Source organism: Genypterus blacodes, unplaced genomic scaffold (assembly GCF_046128005.1).
Source record: "Genypterus blacodes isolate CSIRO-AG114 ecotype Tasmania unplaced genomic scaffold, CSIRO-AGI_Gbla_v1 ptg000052l_1, whole genome shotgun sequence".
NCBI lineage: Eukaryota > Metazoa > Chordata > Actinopteri > Ophidiiformes > Ophidiidae > Genypterus > Genypterus blacodes.
The window spans coordinates 4,926,256-4,952,873 of NW_027466864.1; the positions used below are offsets into that span (position 1 = coordinate 4,926,256).

General features: G+C 45.4%; 1 protein-coding gene across 1 annotated transcript; it reads left to right on the forward strand.

Annotated features, from left to right (window-relative positions):
- The first annotated feature begins 1,638 nt into the window (after positions 1 to 1,638).
- On the forward strand, positions 1,639 to 26,271 carry ntrk1 (neurotrophic tyrosine kinase, receptor, type 1). The gene is made up of 16 exons (XM_076150219.1): positions 1,639 to 2,101; positions 5,994 to 6,068; positions 6,785 to 6,856; positions 9,734 to 9,802; positions 10,477 to 10,631; positions 10,890 to 11,032; positions 11,500 to 11,638; positions 13,413 to 13,745; positions 14,098 to 14,156; positions 14,251 to 14,353; positions 16,241 to 16,396; positions 16,508 to 16,638; positions 17,455 to 17,627; positions 19,625 to 19,865; positions 20,976 to 21,134; positions 24,021 to 26,271. Exons 1-16 carry the CDS (start codon positions 1,881 to 1,883, stop codon positions 24,204 to 24,206), a joined length of 2,415 nt encoding a protein of 804 aa, XP_076006334.1. The 5' UTR covers positions 1,639 to 1,880; the 3' UTR covers positions 24,207 to 26,271.
- Positions 26,272 to 26,618: the final 347 nt, after the last annotated feature.

The following is a 26,618-nucleotide window of genomic DNA, read 5'->3' on the forward strand; positions in this document are numbered from 1 at the left end:
GGACACACAGACACACAGACACAGACACAGACAGAGAGAGAGGCTATGTGAATTGTAATTGAAGGATTAAATGCTTTTGTATACATAAATAATGAACTAGCGAGTATAAATCTTGCTTCATTAATGTACTTACATTTACATTATTTATTCCATTTTATAAAAACTCTTCCTCCTTCTTTACACAAATCAAGCACACTGTGGAAGCTTAAAGAAATGGCGTTAAGTTTTCCTTAATGATGCTTAGGGAGCCCTGAGCTAATGCTATCGCTAACATGCCAGTGATGTTGCCGTTAAGCTCCTAGCTCAGTTCAATACCTTGCCTTGCCAATTTGGCAAAACTGGTGAAGCAGGAACGATACTCTATCTCTTGACAAGTGAGTTCTGCACGATAAAAATAGCTTCTCCCCCTCGGCCCGCTCATGCCGACAGAATTCCAGCTCCAATGTGTCGCCTAATTGCCACAACAACTGCTTTGCTACATGTGGTAGATACATACAGTACGTACTGTGTACACACCGCAGCTCTGGAGTTGTAGGGAGGAAAGGATTTAAGCTAACAACTGCAGCTAAGCTAGGCTAAACACCTTGTTACTGTAAAATCATCTTATTTGTGTTTGACAGTTCGTAGATTTAAAAGTTTTTGGGTTGAACTTCAATTGTTTTTCCATGATCTTACTGGTGTTAATACCATCTGAATTGGCCGGCCTGAAATGTGTTTAGAAAACATTTTCCGCGTCTTCTTAATGCCCTGTTGATGTGGGAATTTACCTTTGCCCAAATGGAACTGAGCAAGTTGATGTAAGGACATTGTGAACATTGCTCCTTTTAATCACTGTACACATTTTAAATGACCATCTGAGGTTGAAACTCTTTCATCCGCTGTGATTTCAATCAGTGTCCGAACTCTTTCGCAGAAGAGCCACAGAGAAGTTACCTCCAAATACATCCCCTTGAGAAACAGTGTTCACAGTTTAGCTTGGAGATGTGAGCTGGACAGACAAACAAAAGGAAGCAAACCAAACAAACAACCCCTTCATTTCGTCCTTCACTTCCCGTCATTAAATCCTGAGGGGAGTTTGTTCTGGTGAGAAATGGCTTTTGGCCAGTGGAGAGTCTTTCTCTGTGCCTCTCCACAGCCATTACACTCATCACTCGCATTAGAACTTTCTACCAATATGAGACGCTCAAACAATTCTCATACAACAGAAAGATCAACCTGCATCCATCCTTCCATCCATCCATCCATCTCTACAGCACATTCATCTATTGGCGGCTGTGATACCGCTGCTCTGTGTACTCAGGCACTTAAGAGATCTGACTTCTTGGCTCTGCCTGCACCCCTATCTCATCCGGAGGGCCAAGCCAGATCTCCATCAACGTATCCCCCTTGTCTCATCATCATCATCATCATCACAAACACACCATTTGCCCCGAGCCTTTCCTCTTCTCCTTTCACTTTCCGAGGTGTCTGGTGACTCTGGACCCGGCTATCTTGCCCCTCCCTTTATTGGTGAAGAGAGGAGGAGAGAGGGAGAAGAAGACGGAGAGAGTGAAAGAGAGAGAGGGAGGGAGGGAAAGAGGGAGGGAGGGAGCGAGAGAGAGGGAGGCTGCAGCCCACCACCACCATGTCCCCAGAGGCCCCTTGCCTGCTTAGCTGCCTCCCCCTCCTGCTGCTCAGTACAGCTGTGGCTCAGTACCAGACCCTGACCAGCTGGGATCTCAACTCTGCCAGAGAGTCAAGAGGAGAGGCACTCTGTGTAAAAGCTCCTCACCTCTCACAGTCTTTGCCTCATTAGGTGAATCACTCAGACACCAAACTGCAGCTGCCAAACCTCTCCATTGGTGTCAAGAAGATCCTTTCATTTCTTGTTTTTGTTGATCATGGCTGTGGCAGTGGGTGCAGTTGCAATGGCGGCACCCTCGGCCCCGGCACTGTCCCTGCTGCACCTGCATGTGGCGGTCGCCCTGCTCAGCCTGGCACCGGCGCCCACCTTGGGAGGATGCCCCTCGGCGTGCCGCTGCTCCTTCGCCATGCTACAGTGCCTGGAGCCCGACGGAATCGTAAGCATCCCGTCACAAGAGAGCGAGAACGTGACAGAGATGTAAGTTGGGTTGGGTTGGGTTGGGATGGTGGCACCTGTTCTGCATGAGTGCATGAGTTGTGGTCACATGCTTTGACGTTGGTTATTTGCGAAGTTTGATCATCTGTGTTTTCATTTTATTAATCTGTGCCGACTTTGATTTAGCTTAGAGTGCCTCGCAAGTTACAACCAGCCATTGCAAATCTGATTTACGCTTCAGGTTCTGCGCGTGTTGGACAGTCTGTCCATCTGGTACGATTACTTCAGGTTTTGGAATGGAGAAATCACTGAAAATGTTGTTAGAATCACTGGCTGAAACCTGTTACTGGACCACTACACTTACTCAGACTGGATTGTTCAATGTTCAACTACTAGAGCCTTTCACGTGTTGCTACTCTTGAGCTCAAGTGAACAGCACAGTAGTCCCTCCAGTCGGGGTAACAGGGTTCTGTGATTGTTTTCTGGATGGAGAGCAGAAACATCTGAGCGTAACCAAGCAATGCTGAACTTTCTTATCGTGTACAGTGATGGTTGCTCTTGGTGTTGTATGAGCTGCGTTACTCTGCTCATTACCTTGATGAAAGCTGCTGTAATGTGAGATGCATCAGCATGGCAGAAGTCACTCGGTTACTGGGAATCAATTATGGATTAATACAGGCAAACAGTGACTGGAAGTGAAGCCTGTGGTCCAGCATGACTCAAACTGTGGCCTGTGAAACCTCTTAGCACTGTTTTAGTTCTTTAGTTTCTTGCACTTTTACTGATGAACTCAACCAAAACAAACACTCTGTTTCATAAACTACAAACATCCGACTTCTGATGGTAAGCCTCGCTTGAATCAGGAAATTAAACACACAAAATGTACGATAATAAGATCTAGAACTTATAAGAGCTTATGTTGTTTCCATTTGCATCAAATTACTACCCGCCTATACTTTCCACATTTTTCAGTTTTTGAGACTAATGTGAATTCCATTCCATAATGAGAAATGCAGGGACCTGCTTGTCCTGCTGAGCTTGTTTTGATCTTATTGACGTTATTTTGATGTGGCTCAGCTGGTTTTCTGATGAGGAGCTGGATTGCAGTGCCAGGATCTGTGCTGATGTCTGTAACGCTTAAACCTGTGGCTCGTACGGAGCAGCAGCAAGGCCATCAGTACAGCCATCTTAACGCAAACGCTGCTCCTCATCAGGGCTCACCACCAAACATACAGACAATCACTATGGAGTCTTTCATAGTCAGGAAAATTCACCAGAGTGTGCAGCGATTGTTTTCCAACTCTGGCTTTTTCCAACTTTGTACGGCAAAAAAATAAGTAGAAAGTGACCACCTGTGATTTAAAGGAGCGCTGCTGTATTATTATGCAACCTACTATCAGTTCCAGCATAGAAAACTAAATGTCACTCTCTGTACCACCATGCTGTTCCTTCTTTGTTCCCGTTTCTGGAACTGAGCAATTAGCACTTGTTAAAGAAGGAACCACATTTGCAAAACGCTGCTTCGGTGGAGGAAGTCAATTTACTGCTGCTTTCTGCTTCTATTCACCTGCACCCCACTCTCCCTTTATTTCACTCTCTCTCTCACTCTCTCTCTCAAACTCTCTCTCTCTCTCTCTCCTTCTCGCTCCCTTACCCCATAGCTATTTCCTAGTACCTGCAGCTAAACATGTTTCGTTGAGCTCCGGGTGAGGCTTGACATTCTCTCTGAATCATTCAATCAATACGCGAGGGGGCCTCTCTTGGCTTCTGTTTACCGCGGCGCTCGACATGCCAGTAAACGACAACACTTCGCCGTATTGGCAAAGCAAGGGAATACAGCCGATACGCGGAACAAACAAGGGGCCATTAAGCGCGGAACAGGCCCCGAAATTCATCATAGGCTGAGTTATAAATGCAATTTTGTGAATTGCCGGTCAATGCCCCCACCTGGGAACAATAGATGATATATAAGGCACTTGGCTCAATCCAATAAGCGAGGGAGATGGGTGATCCTGGGCCTACCTGCCCTGTAATCACATTATTGCTGTGCAGGTCAATCAGACTTGAATAAAAAAAAGGTTTGTGTGTTGTAGCGGACTGCAGAGAACTGAGGGATGAAACAATGCCACATGTTGAAATAAGTGCTTATCAATGGTGATGACTGCAGGTATGCTTTTATGCACAGAAGCACCATGGGAACATACAAAACAGAGTGCAGAGCTGTAATTATACACACATCTCCAGGGATGATTCACATGGTCCGCTACATCGTCCATCACATCACATCTATCATAACAGTGTGATGGAAGGTGTTTCTGTTGGTCTCTCCTTTATCGTCTTTATCTTTGGTGACTAACTTCCGCCTATAGGAACTCGCTCCTTATTGGCTCGCTGAACACATAACAGCATCTGGATGTAAAGAGTTGCTTCATCTAGAGGGCCTGAACTATGGCACAAGTTTTCATCAGGCCCATCAGTTAGATTTTCATACTCTCTTTTAACTATTTGCTCAATTAAAAAGTACACAAATATTTCCCAAGGATATCCTGATGTGTAGCATAGACGGCTAAACACATGTGCATACACAGAATCCTTCATTATTGGAGCGTCCTTTCAAAAAAGCTCATCAAAGGAGAGTCTCCCTGAAATGAAAACATTCATATCTTGTGTGTGGGGAGAGGGGGGGCGTGTGGGTGGAGGGGCGAGAGCAGGGTGGACATTTTGCAGCGCTGAGGTCCTTGGTAGGTCCGATCAAGCCCTCTATTCAAACGGCTGGTGAATGGAGTTTGGCGTCCTTGCATTGAGCACTGAATTGATCTGCAGCTCACTAGTTATTCTGAGGTAGCCTATGTCTGGAAAAGTGGAAAATGACTCATTGAGAAGAATTTCCCATCAGCCCCATCTGCTTGCCGTCCTATTTTGTTTTTTTTCCAAGCGTCCTCTGGCAGCCGATGTTTTGTCACGTAGCCGCCAACGTGCCGCCATGGTGTCTCATTGGTCCCTGGGTGTTTGCGGGGGGTTTGTTGCCGCCTTTGTAGTTTGTGTTGTGATCAGTGACCTGTTGATTTAAAAACTAAATAAGAAAGAAACTGTCTCTCTGTGTCTGGGCTTTGGATTCACAACACTGTGGTCTGTCGTCCCACAAAGCCGTGTTTGTGTGAGATTCCTCCCTTTCCATCTCACTCACTGTTATGATCTCCCTCTGCGCTCTGAACTGCGCCATAAAGATGCCATTAGAATAAAAGGGTAAATGGCTTTTGGAAAGGTAAGTGGTGATGAATATTGACGCGAAGGGTTGATCAAACTCATCATCGGTCCCTTCTGTTTTTGTCTGGTGCGTTCTGTAGCCGTCTGTGAGTCGGATCTGCTTTGGCTTTGAACTTTATTGTGAACTTGTTGTCACGTGCTCTCGTCTCGTATCATCTTGTCTTGTCCTCTCTTGTCTTTCCCCTCCGTGTTTGATCTTCTCCTGCCCTTCCCTTTTGTTCCTTTGTCACCCCATTTGGTGTATTCCTCCTTCCTTGGCTTCTCTTCCTTTCCTTCCTCTGGTCTTACATTGTCTTCCCTCGTTTTCTCAAGTCCAAATAATCAATTTAGAGTCATTTTCCTTGTATTGGCCCTGTATGATTGTGACAAAGGACAGATCTGCACTGTTGCCTCATGGAAACAACAGGATGAACTCAAAGAACAGGCGACCTCAACATTCCTGATAGAAGCTTTTGTCTGTGTGCCCTTGCCTCTCCTCCATTCTGCTCCATGTCCATATCACAGGCATTCCTGTCTTTTGTAACTTCTGGGTGTTTTGTGTCTCGCCTTTTACACTGCAGTCTATTATTTACGATGGAATTTCGATATTTACATTGTTGTGTTGAAGGCCATGAGGTAATGTCTGTCTTTAGCTCAAACCCCTCCTCTCCTCTGTCTCCTCAACCAGCTACATTGAGAACCAAATGGGCCTGGAGAATATTACAGAACTCGACCTCAGCAACTACAGAGAGCTGAAGAATCTGTAAGTAATTTCTTCTCAACACGCTGGACACTGCGCTGATCAATCGGTTCACAGCTCATACACACCTCATACATTCCATACATTAAGCACTGGATTTGGTATTTATAAAATACACGTTGTATTGTCTAGAACTGAGCAAGCCTTGCAGATGAGAGGTGAAACGTCTTCAAGCCTTTGCTACCAAGTGCAGTTGCCTACGATTAACTTTACTTGGATTGTATAAACTGCTCCCACTTATACAGTCACTTTCTACAGCATGGACTTCCTGCTGTGATCTTCTCTCTCTGCGCTATGCACTGAGCACTAAGATGTCATTAGAATAAAAAGGCAAAGGACACAAAGATCAATCCAACTCATCTAACCATAACTCATAACGTAGACAACCATAGTATAAGGAGTCACATTATATTTTATGGGCATGTTTACTAAAATCAATGCAAATTTATATGATTTAGGAATGAATTGGAGACCAGATGTCTCTTTGTGAATTTCACCCCCTGACAATTACAATTCACTGTTTGGACACATGTTCTCCAGGTGCAACAAGTCAATCTAAACTGTATCACTCCACCTCGTAGAGTTCTCTGTCTACATCATTCATCTGTGTTGTGGCATCACCTCCGCAAACTCATTCAAATAAACTTCTATACTATAAAACAACATCAACAGTATTCTCTCTCTCTCTCTTCCTGTCTTTTCTTTCCTCCCTCGTCCAGCACGGTGACCTCATGTAAGCTGAGGCTGATCGCCGCCAACGCCTTTCAGCACAACCTCAAGCTCCAGTATGTGTAAGTGTCCTTGTCAATACCGAAGGATTGTCTTCCCCGTGTGGTGTTGTGACCTGTGTATGTGGCTCAGCCCTTTTGTCGGCATCAGTCAATGTTCGCTGCCTCTTCTGCCGTTGCATCTATGAGGTGTTTACTGGCTGAGTGGAGAACATTCTGTGTGTGTGTGAACTCCCAGAAATAAAGGAGGTGGACTGGAAGAAGAAAGTTTAGAAATATGACTAAGCGGTGAAATGTGAAAGTTTTGTCTCATCCTTTGAAAGATGCTTAAATGTACAACTTTGTTTAATTAATGAAATCAAAGCAATTATTCAATGGTATAGAAGAACCAGCTGGGTTGGGGCTCACACTGGACTGGACTTGAGCTGGAAGGCTGTATGGACCAATCAGCTGTCAGCCTCGTCACTACATTAAACACTTTTATTCTATTTTTGAAAGTTGCGTTATTACTATTAGAACAAATCTGATCTATAAATTCCAGGCCGAACAGATGTGCAGGCCTATTGACCGTCACCATGGCAATGTGTCTATTCATCAGCAGCTGGCCCTTATCGCCACCATCTTGTCCTCATCATTTTGCCCGAGCTTGTGCGACATGTCCGACGTTGTTTATCTGACGGACAGGCGGTTTTGTGCGGAACAGAGATGGGGGGGGGGGGGGGGTAGGGGTGGGGGGGTGAGGTATGCGGGATGAGCTCGAGAAATTGGAGAAGACATCCACCAGTCACCTTTTACTCGCTCACTTTGGCGGATTATCGACAACTGATGCATAATAAATACACTCCACTAAGGGTCCATTATCACTTAATCAATATTTCACTGTAGAGGGGGGGGAGCAGGGGGCAGGGGGGCAGGGGGGCAGGGGGGAGGTTTGGTTTGTGACAGATGTTTTTCCGAGATTAAGGCAGGGGGGGTGGCTGACTCCAAACTAAGACAGAATAGAACATCAACCCACTTTCCCCTTTTCCCCTCTCCGCCCTATCTGGATCTCCTTCTTGCCACGTTCTTGCAGACAAATTCCATTCTTGTAAAATGGCCGAAGCAGGATCAGGCGGCCATATTCCGGGCGGCAGGAGAGGAATCGAGCCGGTAATGGATAAGCCCCCGACGGCCAAACCATCTGACATGAACTTTTGGGAGCAAGGAAAACAAATAATTGAACCCTGTCCGGCCCCGCTTGGCCCTTCCACGGTGAATATATGTATTGGCTTCCATTCACGCTCCCCTGTGTGGTCTTTGTCATCGCCTGAGGGGGGTTTATTTACAGCCCCGGCCCCCTCGCCTGTCTGAGAGCCACTATGATGATATTTCATTGGCCTCAGAGGTTTGACTAAAGGAGATTCAGCTTTCATCTGTCGCAGGATTATTACAACATCCTGGCATGTGGCGATTTGAGCTGAAGCATCCACGTCCACATTAATCAGTATAAAACTTGACCACGACATTTGACCATGTTCTTATCTTCATTTAGGTCCCTTTTACACTTTGAAATAAGTTTGTAGATCAATTCTCGGTATGTTACACTAAACCCAATAACAGATTCTGATTCTGCTGCCTGGGTTCTGTGTACATGCGTCCATTAACACAAACCACAAATACTTCATCTTGCACACAATTGTACGAGTCATGTTTATTCCTGGATATTTGTGGCTAAGATCCAATCCAAATGTGAGCCGGATCATATGCACATGTGGTCTGGCGGGTCAGGTTGCGTTCTGATCGCAGCCCATTCTACAAGCTGGTGTGCAAAAAAAACAAACAATCGACTCTAATTCTTCCTTGTCACAGCCCTACTGTGCACTCTGGGTGAAAACACGGTTGGTTTTCAGGTACTACAGCACTGGTCTGACAGGTCAGCTGACACCCACAGCCCATTAATGCAACTCATGTCACAGAAAGGCACAAATAGGCAACAAATACATCAACTTGTCAATAAATCCAGTAAAATCAGGAATCGGAACACTTCAGCCTGTCGTCGTGACGATCGAGCTCTCACAAAACTCTGAACTGTGAAGTGTAAATACTTTTCCAGATAAACTTATTTGGCTAATGCAGCTGTTAATCAGACGGCGATGCATGACGGTGACCTTCCTCCCCCAAGTGTTTGTGACTGAGGACTAATCACCTAATGTACCGAACACAAAGCAAACACTGAGAGGTGTGCCCGAGGTGTTTGTGAAGCGGCTCCTGGCTCATGTGAAATACTTGCCAGCGTAATTGATCAGAACCCATTTGGATGCATTAAGGTTTTCCACCCAGGAGTGATTCAAAGCATGTACACATTGTTCAGCAGTGAGCAATCAAATCACAGCACGAGTCGACTGCAGCACACGACCGGGTCGCACCGACGCAGAGGATATAATTTTTACTGGAATTTTTCTTTTTATGCATGATGGGAACAGTTTACGTTTCTCAGAATAATGCGAGGTTTCTCAAGGCGACAGCTGGCAGAGAGGATGGCACTTTTCCAAAAAGGCATTTGACACATAACTCACTTCAACGTGCTGCTGTGACTTGATCGTAGACACGCGGTGGTAAATCAACAAGTCAGACCTTTCTGCAGGTGGAGCAGCACCACGTTTACGCAATTGATGCTTATTGTTGCTTTAGTTCAGTTTCAGTTTCAGTCAGAACGGGGGAGGGGGACTTAAAAAGGCCTGTTTTCACTCAGTGTGCAGCAAACAAGTGCAGAATCATTAAATGCCAAGTGAACACGCATTGCTGTATGACATCATGACTGTCTAACGTTGAATAACTCAGTCCGGCCAGATCAGTCATGGCATCCGAATCCTAACGATGACGTCGTCCGTTATAACGTTTATGTCTCCTGCACCCAAATGTTGTCGCTGAAATCGTGTCTCTGCTCTTTCTACTTTGTAGGAACCTGGCATCAAACTCCCTGGAACACATCAGCTGGAAGGTGTTTCATTTCCTGCCTCTGCTCAACCTGTGAGTCTCATTCAAATCTGCATCAAACGAGGAGATTCACGTGTGAAAGCTGTGTGTGTGCGTGTCTCACAATGATACAGCTAAATACGAGCACACACACAGCAGGCTCAGGCATCAGGTTACCACATAAGACAGCACAGACTCTATTATACACTGCATGGCTTTGTTTTGGGGAGCAGTTTGGGGATGAATTGTGCAGTTTGGAGGCTTTTTGTATGATTTAGAAAGGAGTCAGTCAGTACTTAGCATTGCAACTACATATTGCAATGATTTTACTTTTTTTGTTAGTGGAAAAATGAAAAATAAACCTCCAGACAGGCACACAAGATATCTGAGAGGGAGATGAGATGTTCTGGCATTGTTGTGTTCACAGATTGAGCTCATTTGATTGTGGGGTTCTTCAATTTGTGCAGAAAATGAAAATTACAGTACCTGGAAAATTTGGAGGCATTCTCCCGTTGGCCGTGTGGGATGTGTCACTGTCGAATACCAAGAAAATGAATGCCAATCATCTTGTTCAAATGACACACTATACTGTATATAATTCAGGCCTTTTAACCAATAACCATACCTCCTCCAGATTTACTGCTAATGCCTCCATCTCTACCTACTGCCGATGTCCGTGTGTCCGTCAAACTCCTGGTCTCATCGTCTGTTGTTTTCTATTCCCTCAGGGTTTTGAGGGACAACCAGCTGGTCTGCTCCTGTGACCTCCACTGGCTGCAGCTGTGGCAGCATAGCGACCGAGGCGACCTGGATGCCCAGATGTTGTGTTGTTTCTCCGATGACCAGGAGACGCTGCTCAGCTCTTTGGTGCTGGACAACTGCAGTGAGCGCCGCTTTGACTTTTAGCACAGTGACATTATACATTGTTGTCAGTAATGGCTGCATTTGGATGGTAAAGAGACAGTTTTGCCACAGATTCCTCAAATTTGGCCACTTAAGATTTGACAAAAATGCCCCAAAAATATCCAGCTTGAACATATAAAACATTTAAACATAGAATATAACTTATGGCATAGAAGTTCACACACTGTGATCCCATTATCGACGCGTCCCGCTTGTTGTCTTTCTCCCTGGCGCTCAGGTCTCCCCGAGGTGACCATCCTCCCCTCCAACAACAAGATCCAGGAAGGAGGCAACCTGACGTTCGAGTGCCAAGTGACAGGAAGTCCCAAGCCGACAGTGAGATGGCGAACCGACAAGCTCCAGTCCAGCCACTTCATTCAGGTAGTGGAGAACGTTGAGTTAACGCCGCTAACTGGCACACAGCAGCAATATTTCCAGATGAAACCCAGATGAATATGACTGAAACAGCTTCTATAGAAAAAAGTCTGACCCTCAAATCTATGCTGAGCGGGGGAAGTGTATTCCTGAGCTCTAATAATACTTGTTTATGGGGAAAATGGATCCATATCTAACATAATAAAATGATTCACACAATTGGTATCACCTGTTGTGTTACAATGAAGAGTTTCGGAAAATATGCTATATAAAATTCCTCATATTTCTGAGTCAATTCAGGGTCAAAAAATGTAATTAATGTTGTTAAGGGGTCAGATTTCAAATTTCAAAATGTGACCTAAACTGTATATAATGGAGAAAGAATCTGATTTTCTCACTTACTGATCCACACACACACACACACACACACACACACACACACACTGCCTCTGCTCCCCGCATGTGTGTCGCAGGAGAGACTCTGGGGCTCCACAATCGAGCTGGTCCTTCACCTCACCTACGTTTCCTCCGGAGACAACCTGCACAATTTGACTTGCGAGGCCGAGAACCAAGCTGGGCCCGGGGAGGAGATGGTGCAGCTGGACATCGAGTGTAAGTGCCTCCGAAATAAAAAAACGCACTCTTAAAAGCTCAGAGCCTCATGCTCGCCGTCGGGCTTAATGGAGGTTAGAGCGAAAACACACTTGGGCCATTTTCTTTCCTGCAGGCAGGGTGGACGGCTGGAGAAGCGAAAAAAAATCTCTCGCCGCTGACTTCTTCTAAATGCCCCTTCTATAAATACGTGCGTGTTCCCACCATGCTTCTAATGGAGCTTTCTGTCGTCTGCCACTCACTTTGGCAGCTGGTGAGAAGTGTTAAAATGAGAAGTGAGAAGTGCTGTAGGCATGGGTTTGCCATTCAACACAGGGATACAATGAGGGGGACAGAAGAAAGCAACCTTAGCTCTACACAACTCCTTCACCTGGCACACTGCACGCCGTTCTCCTAAAGTACAGCTGCAGCTTGACCCAGCAGCGCTCGCTCATTGTTTGTTCCTTTCAGACGCATTAGCGTGTCTGAAAGTTGTCTGAAACACTGTGGAGCGACAGCACCCAGTGGCCCCGGGCAAGACAGAAGCAGATGCATTAGTGAGACATTACTGAAAATACTGCCCAAACAATATCATATATCACCAACTTAGTGACACTCATTAGAAAATAAAGCCCAAAAAGAGCGGGGGCGCCAATCAGCTGAGGCCAAATGCACGAGCATCAAGGGACAGATAATGAACATCAGGAAAATGGGGCTGATAACCGTGCTAAGATCTGATTTGAGCCTGTGCTAATGGACTTTTCCCTCCTACTCCGGAAAACCGCTTCATCCGCAGTGATTGGCAGCCCGTAAATGCGTTAGTGCAGCTAATCTATCAGCATCAGCCCCCCTGGTGGACGGACACTCGTTAACCGCCAGCCCTTTAATTACTCTTAATTACCTCCCAGAACAGTGGGTGTTTACTGCAGAGTGGCTCTCTTTGCCATTGATTCACCCGCCGGTGCGGCTTCCCTACAACCAAAATGTAGTGAAACATCAAACACACGCTGCTAATAATCAGACTTTCCGAGTCATATTGACACACGCTAATGTTTCCATTTTCTATAAAAAAAAGCTTCAATAACTCAAGAAAATACTTCTATAGAAAGAAGGGTGCGGTGCGTTCAATGCCTGGGGTCATTTTCGCGTATTACAGTTATTACATACAGTTCTTGTCTAATTCTGTAATGTGCTCTAAGATCTGGCAGGCTCATTAAACACAATTCCGGCTTTCCTTCTCTCCCCTGCGGAGGAAAAGCTCCTGTAAGATTAGTTGCAGTCCTTAATGGGTGATAAGTTAAATGTGATAAATAGTGTTAATTTTCACTCAGTGTAACAGACTTCAGCATGATTATCTCCACCCTAAGAGCAAAATGGGTCCATACTTCCCCTTAGCACAGCACTTTCTGAGGCGGGGTCAGGGGTTAAGAGCAGCGGAATGGCCCGTTCAGAGCGAGGGGGCTCCTGCACTCCGGCGTCTCCTTCCATCTAAACGAGGGCCATTTCCTGTAAGTCCGTGTCCAGCCGTGCTTCCAGGTAGCTTTTGTGGTCGGGGGAACAACGAGGACCAGGATTCATTATTCAAAGTAGGTCAGCGCAGGTTCGCAGTGCAGATGGAGAGCATTGATTCATGGAAACTCTGAGGGAACCTACTGGACCCCTGACCGACCGCTGACTTTAAGTTATGCATGATCAAGATGATGGTTCAGCATAAAATCTTGCTGCATTGGCTTGTGCATGCAAATAGTCCAAGTCCAGACTCCAGCATCCTCTAAATCTCTCATTTTCCCTTCAGTTCAGGCAAAAATCTTCTACCTGAGAAACGCCGTGCAGCAGCACCACTGGTGTTTCCCCTTCGCTATTGACGGTAACCCCGAACCGAACATCAGCTGGCTCTACAACAACTACGAGCTGAAAGAGAGCGTCTACGCCTATACGCAGTTCATCACCGACTCGGGAGACGGATCCACCAAACACGGATGTCTGTTCCTCGACAAGCCTACGCACATCAACAACGGCCACTACACTCTGATTGTGCAGAACAGGTTGGGCAGGGACGAGGCCAACGCCACGGGGGAGTTTATGACGAGTCCCTTTGACCCTCTGGATCCCGAGGGGATTATTCCAGGTAACCTTTCTGCAGATATGGGGTTTAATTCAGGCATTGTCTCAAAATATGCATCTTCTTTCATTGCTGCATATAAAACAGAGCTTGTGATCAGAAACTATTGACATGTACAATATATGGCTGTATGTTCATTTCTGACACAAACAACTCATTTCCTGTACAAACAGATCTTTATGTTTACCAAAAACTCATATTTGTGTTTCCTTCTCCCACATGCTAGTCCAAGATCCAAGTAAGGCTTCAGCTGATTCCGACTTCATCTAATTTGATGTCACAGATGTGTTTGGATGTGCGTTTGTGTTTCTTTGGCTAATTCTTTTGAACAAACTCTCTCCCCCGCCCCGACTTTCAGTTCCCACCAATAAATCAGGCATGGACGTCACGGAGAATCTGGAGAGTCGAGTGTTTGGGGTACGTCACACATTCATTGCGATAGATTCTGTGTGTCGTTATAGGAGTGTGTGTCCGTGTGTGACTGTGGAGTTGTGGCTCTGTGTTTGAACAGGTCTCTGTCGCCGTGGGTCTCGCTGTGTTCGCCTGCAGTTTCCTTCTCATCATGGTTTTGGTGATCAACAAGTGCGGCCAGCATTCCAAGTTTGGGATCCATCGTAAGTTATGAGAAAAACAATCACAACGTTTTACAACATAACAACAACACCAAAACACTAACACAGCCTAGCAACCTGTGATTCGACCCTTTTGATCCTTATATAAACACACACACACACACCCCAATCAGCTCAAACAGGTGTTCTGAGTTGATCATATGGTGCCTGCCAGCTCCTGATTGACTGATTGACCTCATGCAGCTCAGGTGTGTGAGTCATACGGAGCGTCGTGCTTCCTGCTGCTCCGTCGTTTCTGGATGTTTTTCCACATTGAACCATTTTGTCCGACAACACTTTGTGTGCGCGCAAACAGAGCCCATACATTATTTACACCTGCTGTGGTTAATGCAGGGAAAGATCTGCTGAGGGATGACGTCTCTCCGCCTGGTGTATTCAGCCAAACATCTCATTACTTAACATCGTCTCGTAAGGTTGATACCTAATGCGTCACCTTCTTTAAAACCTCGCCAAAACTCTTTACTTTGAGGCCCAGCGCCATGGAAACTAACTGCTTTATCGAGCTGCGTTAAAAGAGGGAGAGGCATTTCATGGTGTTGGTCGCGTCCCTAAACAGCTTTAAGGTGGAAAAACTCATTGTCTTTTTCAACGACTTTTGTTTAATTTGATTTATTTTGCACGTTTTACAAGATGGTGTTAAGATTATTGCAGAATTGTGAAAGTACGAGGATTTGGAAGATTTATGGAAGTTGAGTGCAAGTACCTGTTGATTCCTTGCAGGTTTTCTTGTCTTGCCATGTGACTGATTACTTTCCCCGGGTGCTCCAGCGTGCTCTGGGGAGCCTGCGATGGTAAAAGTACCACCTGACACCCATTTTTACTTGAGTACATGTCTGAAGTCAGAAGTTTGAAATGAGATTCTGGAAAAGCTTTTATTGAACGACAGACACAATGTGGCCGTCATTCAATCAAAAAGCATTTCCTGCATAATTCTCTGCGGTATTGCGGCGCTGTGAGAGCGAAACAAGCTGGAATCCAGTAAATAACATACTGTCGACTAGAAAAAGACCTGAAAAACCTACAGGTGAGCTTGAATGTTCATAAAACAAAGGTTCCGACAAATTATTGTTTCAAATCGCCGCCACTTCTGTCAGTCATTTGAGCCTCACGCTTCGTGTAATGCACAGGAACCCGACTAATATAGGATTTCCAGTGTGCCGTGGCGATGCACGCGGGCAGCCGCTGTGTCGGCTCGGCTAAAGTGCCTTAATTACTGCATGAGAACGCCGTCAGAAACCTCCCTCAGCCACCGCCACGTGGTGCGGGCCATTTAAGAAGATGGATGGATGGAAGAAAAGCTAGACGTGATCCTCCTCTCGGACCCCATCCCCCAACACACCCCCACACACACACACAAACGCACACACACACACACACACATCAACCCTTCTCACTCTCAAAGTGCCTAAGTGTGCCTGATTGCCTAAGTGGACCCTGCTCCCTCTTTCCTTCCTTCCCTCGCCTCTGCGCTGCGTCTCTGTTGTTCCATTTTCCAGCCGCTCGGACTCTGGGGGTTCTGTGGTTTGACTTGCTGAGTGGGGTTTTACAATTTGGGGCCCTCTTATTTGTCTTTTAATATGCAGTACGGTCAGGGTGGCAAACCATTCAGTCTTCCTCTATGTTCAATGTGGTCTGATTGCTGCATTGTTGATGATGGTAATTATTTGGGTTTGTCATCATCTGTCACCATGGGATCAACACACCAACTTACGGTCATGTTGGTAGCAAAGAATGCCGGTTCCTTGACAACAGGAAATGGGTTCTGAATTGCTTCTGTTGAAGACCAGGGCAATCATAACTGGTTGGGGACTGATTAGGTCTTCCACGTCTCTTATTGTTGCTTGTTTGCATCCCTCGCGGCCTCATTAGGTTCATCAGTCCTGGGCACTGAGGAGGACCTGGCTGTGTCGCTCCGTTTCATGAACTTCGGAGCCAGCCCGCCCTCTTCAGATGAAGACTCCGGCTTATCAAGCTTTGTAGAAAACCCGCAGTACTTCTGCGGCATCATCAAGGACAAAGACATGTGTAAGTGATGAGGTCATTTCAATGTCTGAGAGGTACAAAAAGTGGTAAAATCATGTGGGAATGAAGATTTCTTGGATGTTCTCACCCAAACCGCTCTTTGTTTCTGAACAGGCGTCCAGCACATTAAACGGCAGGATATTGTCTTGAAGTGGGAATTGGGTGAAGGAGCGTTTGGCAAAGTCTACCTGGCCGAGTGCGCCAACCTCAGTCCAGACAGCGACAAGATGCTGGTGGCTATCAAGGTGAGAGGACTGACACGGCTCAGATCCTGGAGAAATCTGATGTTGGCCGGAAAGTAGAAAGACTGTTATTGAAAGTAAAGTTTGAAACTAAACAACAAACTAGCTTTCTCAGAACTGCCAGAGGGGGATGTGCATAGTTCCTTCAATTGCTCGGATTCCTACCTTGATTTGGGCGCATTAGTCACCTTTTAGTGTTTCCTAGGCGGTGCTAGAAAAAGAAGACGGAGCTCCAAATGCAGCATTTTTACATGGGGCAGAAAACTCAAAGTAATGGATTTGAAATGCACCGGAGTCCGTCATCTTTATTTAAGTGCAAAACTACTTTGACACTTCAATTCAAATATGAAAAAAAACAAAACCAAATACTGCACATAAACTTCAATCGCTCCATATGCTGATCTGAAATCTTGTGGTTTGAGAGTGCGATGCCTCCAGGTGGTTTAATACTTTAATACATGAGGTTAAAGCAGACCACCGCAAATAAAAATATGATGATGATGATGATGATGATGAATCTCACTCCGATCACATTCGTCATCATATTTACAAGACAGGCTGAATGCTTTTATGCATCACTCAACACTTCCATACCCATCGCTTAGTTAAGTCATCATTCACCACGTTTACTTCTGATATTACGGCCAAAAATGAGAATATAATCTATGGGCGGATTCAATGAAATTCCACTGCTCTCTTAATCTTCATTATGTGTTGCGCAATCACAGGATGAAGTCAGTTACCTTATTAAATTCCATCATTAAGAGACGGCGGTGCTACAATAACCAAAAATGTGCAACCCTGTGCCTTGTGACGCAGACGCTGAAGGACGCCAACGAGTCCACCCGGCAGGACTTCCAGAGGGAGGCCGAGCTCCTGACGGTGCTGCAGCACCAGCACATCGTGCGGTTCTACGGCGTGTGCACGGACGGAGAGCCACTGGCCATGGTGTTCGAATACATGAGGCACGGAGACCTCAACCGCTTTCTACGGTACCTAAACCACTCCTGCACCGGACCACCTGGGGGGCTCGGGGGGGTTCTGTCAGCTGCAGCTCACCCATCAATCAATTATGACGGGGTGAACTCATCCATCTGACCTTGGTGACCTCGTTAGTATTTGCTGCTCACACTCTTCTCAACACGCCGCTGCTGAAGTGTTCATTCTTACATTCTTACTCACAAACATGACATTTCTTCAGTTTTTCCCGCCCGTCTCTGCACTTAACTGTCTCTTCCAGTACAAACTGCATTATCTTGGACTCTTAGTGATTTGTAATGATTGCAGAAATTGGTGGGGATTTTAATGCCATGGGAACTTCTGTTGAGTTGTCAAGATTCCAGGAAAAATTACCCTTTGTCTTTCAGTGGAGCCAGATGACGGTAATCATGTGGTAAACAAACTCCAAGATAATTATTCTGACCCATCATTTCTTTTGTGATTTTGAAAATGGAAGCAGCAGTGGATTCAGTAGAAAAGCATTTTGCTCTGCTGCAAAAGGAAATAAATAGTTAAATAGTTTTTGCTTTAGTATTCTGGTTGTAAATTTGTAATACAACCCGAAAAGTATAATTTAGTCAATTATTATTAAGTCCAAATACGTTAAATAAATGCACAATCTAAACTGATGTCTGTACACACTGTTCTGATAAGAGGAAGCGTCCGGGCACAGGACGGTCAGCAGGGAATTGTGGGAAGCCGAACCAGCGCCGACCCATTAGAGTTCACTTGGCACCTGGGAAAGCGTCTGAAAACACTATTAGAGCAGAAACAGTTGATGCTGTCTGCCAGGTGTCCTCCCTGGGACACAAACACACACACATACACACACACACACACACACTCAACATGCATCCAGCAAACAGACTTTGCCTGAGATATATGTTCACAAAATCGCATTTCCAGCAGACAGCATGGGTGAAACGTCTGAGGGCCCCACAATGCAGCTGCTTTCCCACCCCAGCACCTGCCTGCTAAACTAATAGTGATTGTATAGACAACTTCCTTTGTAAGCAGGGGACATAGTGGAGAAGAGAGATATTAGGATGGATGGAGGCACATCAGCGCTGATTTGCTCATTTAGGCTGCAGTTAAAAGTGAGAGTGGGTGTTTATGATCCACACAGGCAACTGTGGAACGCTTGGAGAACTGAGAAACAGTGTGCTGTGCCTCTCTGAATCGCATTATTGCAAATCAATTGTAGGCGTATTACAAGCCTCATGTTTTCTATTAACCATCATCGTTAAATGGCTTTATTATGGCACGGACACGCCGGCCATGTCTCCAATTCAAATTCTAATTCTCATATATGTCTCAAAAATGCTCAATCTGCAGATTGCATGCTGAGGTCATTGTCTTCCAGGTCAACCAAGGTCACCGTCATTGTTACCAACATAAGAAAAGACCGATCCCAGAGTATAATAAACCTGACCAGCCAATCGAAATACAGAAAAGCAGACGGGATAGTCAAAGGCCGGTCTTGTTCTTTATAATTGGAAATACGTCTGTGTTCATCTATGATCCTCTTTAAGCTTCACATTAATGAAGATTTCAGCTTCTAAACAGTAAATAGATGCACCTGAACACAACACAAAAGCCCTATGAGCTTAACTAAACAATGCACCATCATCTGTTTTACAACTTTGACATGAAGCATCTTTCATTCATCACCCGGACGGCAACTTAGAGGGAGAAATCAAGTTGGGCTCCGTATCTGAATGTTGTTCTGTCATTCTAGATATTTGCCCATTTTACCCAATCCCAGGTCCTTTTAAGGGCCATATGCATTTCCAATACGTTACAATATAATACAAACAACTTCTAATAAATAATAGGCACAATGTACAAGTGTGCAATAATTTATCTATGAAAGGGGTGTGGGGGGGTTACAGGGGGCCCAATGTACATATTTTGCCCCAGGGTACCTTTGCATGTTAATCCGGCCCTGTCTCTCATCACACACCCTCTCTGTGTCCTCTGTCCCGTTTAGCGCTCACGGTCCCGATGCTCGTATCCTGGAGGAGGCGAAGATGCCCCCGCTGGGTCAGCTCACTCTGCCTCAGATGCTGCACATCGCTGCCCAGATCGCCTCAGGCATGGTCTACCTGGCGTCCCTGCACTTTGTCCACAGAGACCTGGCAACCCGCAACTGTCTGGTGGGGGAGGGCCTGGTCGTCAAGATCGGTGACTTCGGCATGTCCCGTGACATCTACAGCACGGATTACTACAGGGTAAGCAGCTGGGAGAGTCCAGATGCCATCACATCATCATTTCCTTTCATCAGTCTGGAGAGGAGAAGCTGACTGTGACCTTCTGTGGCTTAGTTTGGTTCTTATAGGTTCAATCAAAGCAGGACCTGTCAACAAAACTCAAATGGGCTCTTATTTCTGGCCCTCTAGCTGGAGCAACACAGAGCAGACTGCAGTGCTCTGATTCTGATGAGACCGGCTCTGGCTGTTGCGGTGCCGCTTCCCTGTATTAAAACTGCAATGAGATTTGATTCTTTTCATCCGTAATTCCAGCTAAACATGGTTGACTAAATTGTTTTCTTGTCTGCAATTTGCAGCGTGTTGAGCTTTGTCAGTGAGTCATATACATAAACAGCTGAATAGCAGCAGCAGCAGCAGTCCAAACTACAGCGTGCCCTTGGTTCATTTTGTCCATTCCAGGCTTTATAGAAAACAAGGAATCACTGGCTGCATTCATTCATCTCCCCTGCAGCACAAACCTCTCCTCAGGCTTAGCTTCCAACAGACAACTCCACATTTCTATATGACGACAACTGCATTTTCAGCCACAACCATAACCTGGATACTTGTATTTTGTTTGAATGTCACTAAAGGACAAATATTGGGGTCAAACCAGACGTATCTACTCGGTGTTTGATGCTAATGAGTACATTCTAAAGCGACAGAATTATTTGCAGAATTTGCTGAAATGCTCATAGGAATCCATAAACTGAGCGCTCCATGAAAAATATCTTTCGAGGTTCGAAAAACATTAAACCCGAAGTATCCCACCATTTGCCACAAGGGGAGTCGTTGCCCCAGTTGTCAATCACGTCTTGTGGGAGCTGTGGAGGCAGGAATGGGGTGCAGAAGGGAGTCGATCAAAACATTTCAGCAATTCCACTCACAGCGGTGTACCAACGGGACAGAGCGCTGCTTTATGTTAAAGCTTTTATCCAGTGTACTGGAAATCATATTGATTTCAAGATGCCTCCTCTATTAATTACTGCTACTACTAAAGTACAGTATTCCTGCTGAATAAGGTCTACAAAGCATCGCACTGTGCATCTTACAAAGCCAGATGTTTAAATGATGAAATGTCTCTCCGCTCAGGTGGGAGGACGCACAATGCTGCCGATCCGCTGGATGCCTCCGGAGAGCATTATGTACAGGAAGTTCACCACAGAGAGCGACATCTGGAGCTTTGGCGTGGTCCTCTGGGAGATCTTCACCTACGGAAAGCAGCCCTGGTACCAGCTGTCCAACAGTGAGGTGGGTTGGGATGTTTTCTGTCCAAAGCCCGGGTTTGCATGATGAGCACCGTCGGTACAAGTTTGACAGTCAGCCACACACAAGATTTAGGGAGGGAGCGTTTGTAGCATCCATCACCTACAGTCTTCTCTTTAGCTGCGCCCTAGTTTGGGACCTCAGTATTGTGCGGTTTTATCTACTATTTTGCTTTAACGTAGCCAGTGAAGGAAGCTTCATTTTCCTGCAGGGTTATTTTTCTATTTTTTCAAATGTACATATATTTCAAAAGGTCTGCCTAGAGTCCTGCGTCTCCAAACAGGTCTGCAGATTAAACCTTACAGCACCGAGGTCAGAATTTGCAGCTGAATTAGTGAGAATTGGGTTTCTTCACCTGTTGAAGCCTTTTGTGATTTTCAGATGTCACCACGGGAAATGAACCTCGTTGTCATGCTGTTCTGCCATTTCCAAGGCACTATAATAGTGTGTCGCCCGGCTCTCATCTACCCGTCGGGGACCAGCAGCAGGGCAGCGCGGCCGGGCGGGGCGGGGGGTTGGTTGGAGTTTGCACATGTGTTCCGGTTTCCTCACACTGCCAAAGCCATGCAAGTTTGGAGAATTGGAAATGTAATTTGTCCATAGGCGTGAATGGAAGCACCCTGACTGAACTACGATGAACTCATGGATGATGGAGAGCTGCAGCATGCATGAAACCAAACTATTAAAAGGGATATGTTAAACAGATTCCCATGTAATGTATTAATTTGCTGTTGCAGCACTGATATGCACGCTGAGTGAAGAACACGGTGTGTCTGAGCAGCTGGGTTACTATGTTGTGTTGCTATATTATAAAACAAAGCATTGAGGGCCAATCAGGATCAGTGGGTTTGTCTTAATGGATGCAATTTTAATTATATGAATCTTGAGTTTTGTAATTTTCAACACAACCTTGTTCAATGCTTGGCTTTCTTTCAAATACAAGTCTCTCTTAGAATAAAACTGAACAGCGCCCCTAGTGGTGGTAGTAAAACAGTATTAAATGTCAAACTTAGTGTATATTTCCATAATGGATGATGCATGTTCATCATACTGAGCATGTGGCACTGAAGTTCTCCGTTGCCCTGAACTCTTAAAACAATCAATACATTCCTAGTAATTATCGGCAGTCCAGTCTGGCCTTTTCAGCTCACACACAAAGAAGTGGGACTCCATCGTGACCACAACGGCGCTATTACTGGGCAAAACCCTCTCTCCTTTCAAGAGGAGGGTGGATCACTTTTCCCATGCACTCAATTCTAATCTCATTGGCTTTCATCTTTGCCCAGGGCCAATGAGATCTAACCTTGTTAAACTAATCTGTCTCGCCCAACGAGGGACAGGTGAAATTATCATGTTGCCTAAACGAGTAAGGGCAGAGATAAATCATCCCAAAATACTGTGGCGACAGCAGCAGCCATTTTGGCTGGCGGTTATCTGTGAGCTGGATTGACAGGCTATTCTGGCATGAAGTGGCCTTGTGCTAACAGGCCTCTACAGCTCATTGGATCAGGTCGGGGGTTAACAATGGGAGAGGGACTGAGCCGGGAACCCTTCAAATGGAGAGCGGCGTGAAATCCTCCATCTCATCCTCAATGCTGATTTATTTTGTATGTGGCAGGAGCATGAGAACGCAGTCAGTCAATCCAAGCATCACCGTCTATTCCAGTTTATTCAAATATCAGCAGCTCATATTTGTCAACAAGGTCGCTGCTAATGGACATATCTGTTGGCCTGTAAACACCAAGGCTGTCGTGCTAAAAAAGTATGTTTGTCAGAAAATGTCCTTGGTGCTGCCATCATAGCCTCCCAAAGGATTCAGATCCCTTTGCTGCATTTTAATAACAAAAACAGCTTGTTAGTGAGTTTAAAGTAGCCGTGGCTAGTTTTGAGCTGTATTTGTTTACTGCAATTCAGCATGATGATGTAAATGAGCACAGACACTGTTCAGCTAATCTGAATGAAGTGCTACTGAACGGGATCAGCTGCTGCGTCTTCAGAGGGATCCTAGTTACAAGAAGGATTTTCAGGTCATTTGCATGTGAACCAAGTCACTGATATTGTGTTTTTTCTAAAGCTGCAGCATTTTGGAGATATTTGCCGTCTGCTTTCCAGGCCTTTCAACACACCATTATGGATCCCGGTACTATTCCTTCAGCAGCATAAATTCTGAAGATATGAACACTAAATAAATTCAAACATATGGATTCCCACATAGAAACATACATCAAACTAAACTATATATAGATATAAAGCAAAGACCTGGTAAGTGAACACTAATACCTCCAGAATGCTCCAAACCACAAAGTAACAACTCCAGTAAATGTGGTTCAGATGTAAATTACCTGAAAACGATGTAATATTTATAAAATAGCTCACATTTTTAAATCACATATCTGGAATTATGGAAGATCATTCCGGGAGATGTTGAGCTCATTCTGACGTCAGACAGAGATCACAGTTGGATTAAATATCGACAGGCGATGAATTTATGCTCAGCTGCTTCCACGTGATGCAGGATCAGACTTTGAAGTACCTGGAAACTAATTAGCGAGGGGCGAGTGGAGAGTGGGAAAGCAAAGTGTACACCTGCTGCTCCTGAGTGATAGAAAACAGATTGAGTTTCCCCTCCTGCAGCAATGATAAATCAATTCTGCCATGTAACGGTGCTGCTTGATAGTATGTGAACCCCTTGAGCAGCTTAGATTTGTCTGTTTTATCATGATTTTCTTATTGTATCATCACCAGTTGTTATATATGAAATGTCAGGTTTCCTGTCCACCATAGAAACACCACCAAATACAAAATGCATGAATTCAGAAAACCCCCAAATTTCCCTGACAAATTGAATTATTCTATTCCCCCCCACGACAGGCCATTGAATGCATCACACAGGGACGGGAGCTGGAAAGGCCGCGCACATGCCCCAAGGAGGTCTACCTACTGATGCAGGGCTGCTGGCAGAGAGAGCCCCAGCAGAGGATGGTCATCAAGGACATCCAAAACCGCCTGCTGGCTTTGGTCAAGAACCCACCGGTCTACCTGGACATCCTGGGCTAAAAGGGGTCCACGAGGCCAGCAGGGAGCAGGGGGATCAGCGGCTGAGGGGAGGAGGGAGGGAGTTTGGAGACGTTATCCATCAACCTAAAACCTGCGCCTTTGTTTCTGTCAGGGCTAATCTGCTCTAATTATTCTAAACTAGTTTGGCTTGGATTAAGTTTGAAAGTCTGTTTCTTTGAGTTTTGTTAAAGGATCTGAAGGAATCTTAAACCTCCCCGTCGCTGCTGCTTTCCCAGCCACGACGCTTCTCAGACAGTCCGGACAAATCTGCGTCCCGGCTCGTCCCCGCTTCTCTGGAAACCTGTCAAATGTTTACCAACGTTAATCTGAAGTGGGATCGGCCCCGAGCGGAGGGACATGCATGGATCAGTGTTGAGTAGTAGCAGTGTTTGAGCTTTACTTTACGTGGCATGCAGTTTGAGATGGCGGTTGGTCTGGGATTTGGCTCCCCCGCGGCGTCGCCAGGAGCCGGGCTAATGTTAATTGACTTAAGACCACAATTATGATGAAGGGCAAACAGCAAATGAAACTGATTGCAAGAGAGGGCACTTCACATCAGGAGTCCAAGAGAAAAACATGTTTTGGGGCACAGGCGTTCCTGGTACAGTCACTGATTTTGGATATGTTTTGATATGGAAGGTCATTTAAAGGTTTTCAGTAAATGTACATAAGATATCTGTACGTACAATCCAAGCCTTCTGCAGCCGTCCTTCATTCTGTTTGTTTCTATTGCATCAAATCCAGTGTAACATATGAGTATTTTTCACAAAAAAAGAACAAAACGGCTTTTGATCATTAGTGAAAGTGTTTCCTGCTGTGTTAGCTTCTGTGTTTACATGTAAAGGGAGCTTTTGTGACCCTCATCAACATTAGCGTAGCTCTCTAATGCTGATAAGATAAGGAGATAAGAGGGGGGGGGTCGACGTTTTTGTGCACATTGAGGCAACACAGAGCTTTGAAAAAAAAAATAGAGCCATAAAGGAAAACGTGTAAATCTTTGTCTTGATTCATGTCAGACGAGTTTAGCTGCTACTACAGCTTTGGCTAACTGCTAGCTACCTCACTAGCTTGCTAAAAGTTGTATATTACATTAAAGTTGGGTTAAATTACACACATGCAACCACAGAGACTAATGTTGTAATATTTGTGAAAACTTTTGATTGTTATGAATGCGTTACTTGCCTGAATAGTCTGGCTAATATCAACCTAGCCCGCCTCTTTTAGCCAGACTGAGCTTAGCCTGATTAAGGTCCTCGTCAGGCTAGTATCAGGCCATTGCTGTGCATGTAAATGTAGCAAAGCGCAGTAAACATCAAATGTCTATTTCCGGTACAGTTTGATTATTTACTTATTTAATTCTCATGCTAATTATACCGTTGAAATACATTTATACGGCACGACAACACAGCTAACAGCACAAAACAACAAGCTAAAGCTGTTGTTTTTGTTGCTTATAAACTCAACTTTGCATTTTTATACAGTGTTATTTCTTCATTGGGGGGTTACATAAGTGACAGTGTGACAGTTTGACACGCGGCCTAGCGTCTTCTGCACCAGCGAGCGGCGTTTGAAACACGTCGCTGCTCTGACCTTTGGTATGAGAGCGCTACACTGAAACTCTGTAAGGGACAAATGGCCGGGAGGTGACGGAGCGAGAGGAGATTAGAAGGAACAGATGGACGGACGCTCCAGCAGAAGACGGACAGATGGCGCTGAAACAGACACTGGACCCGGCCGAGGTCGGGGCGCAGCGATGCGCGGCGAGGAGCGGCGAGTCCAGCGCCACACGTGGACGCAAAACAACCGCCGGAGCCGCCGGGTGTGTTTACATTCACCCGCCGTCACACCCAAACGGGCCGGACACTGACATTTGATACAGAAAGACACTTAACGTTTGATGCGGAGGAACCATTGTGATGCCTTTACGTGTAAATACTCTGTACATACTCTGTATTAATGCCAAAATATATAGATCTACTTCAAGTATTGTTACTCCAGCACTTTGTATATCGTCTGCCCTTAAAATAAAAACAAAACTTGATTAAAAAAAATAAAATAAATGAACCATGGATGCAGCTTGTGCGGGCGCCTCAGTCAATCCATCATTATCGTGGCTTCACGGGCGAACAATGATCCGCGCTCCCGCCTGTACTTAAAGTTAGACATCTTAACGAGGCTTTTCGAGGGCCTCCTGTTATTTTGACGAACTAATCAGCAACCTGCGACGTCTCCACGGGATGCTCAGCAGACAGATATTGAAAAGGAATAATCAAGTTTCATATTGGCTTACGCCGGCCAAACCCCAACCAACCCCTCTACCTCACACTCTACCCCCCCCACCCGCCTCACTCCTCTGTATGCAGTGCGTCTCCAGAGAGTGGTAATGGATTGTGAGTAATGCTATCATCCCCT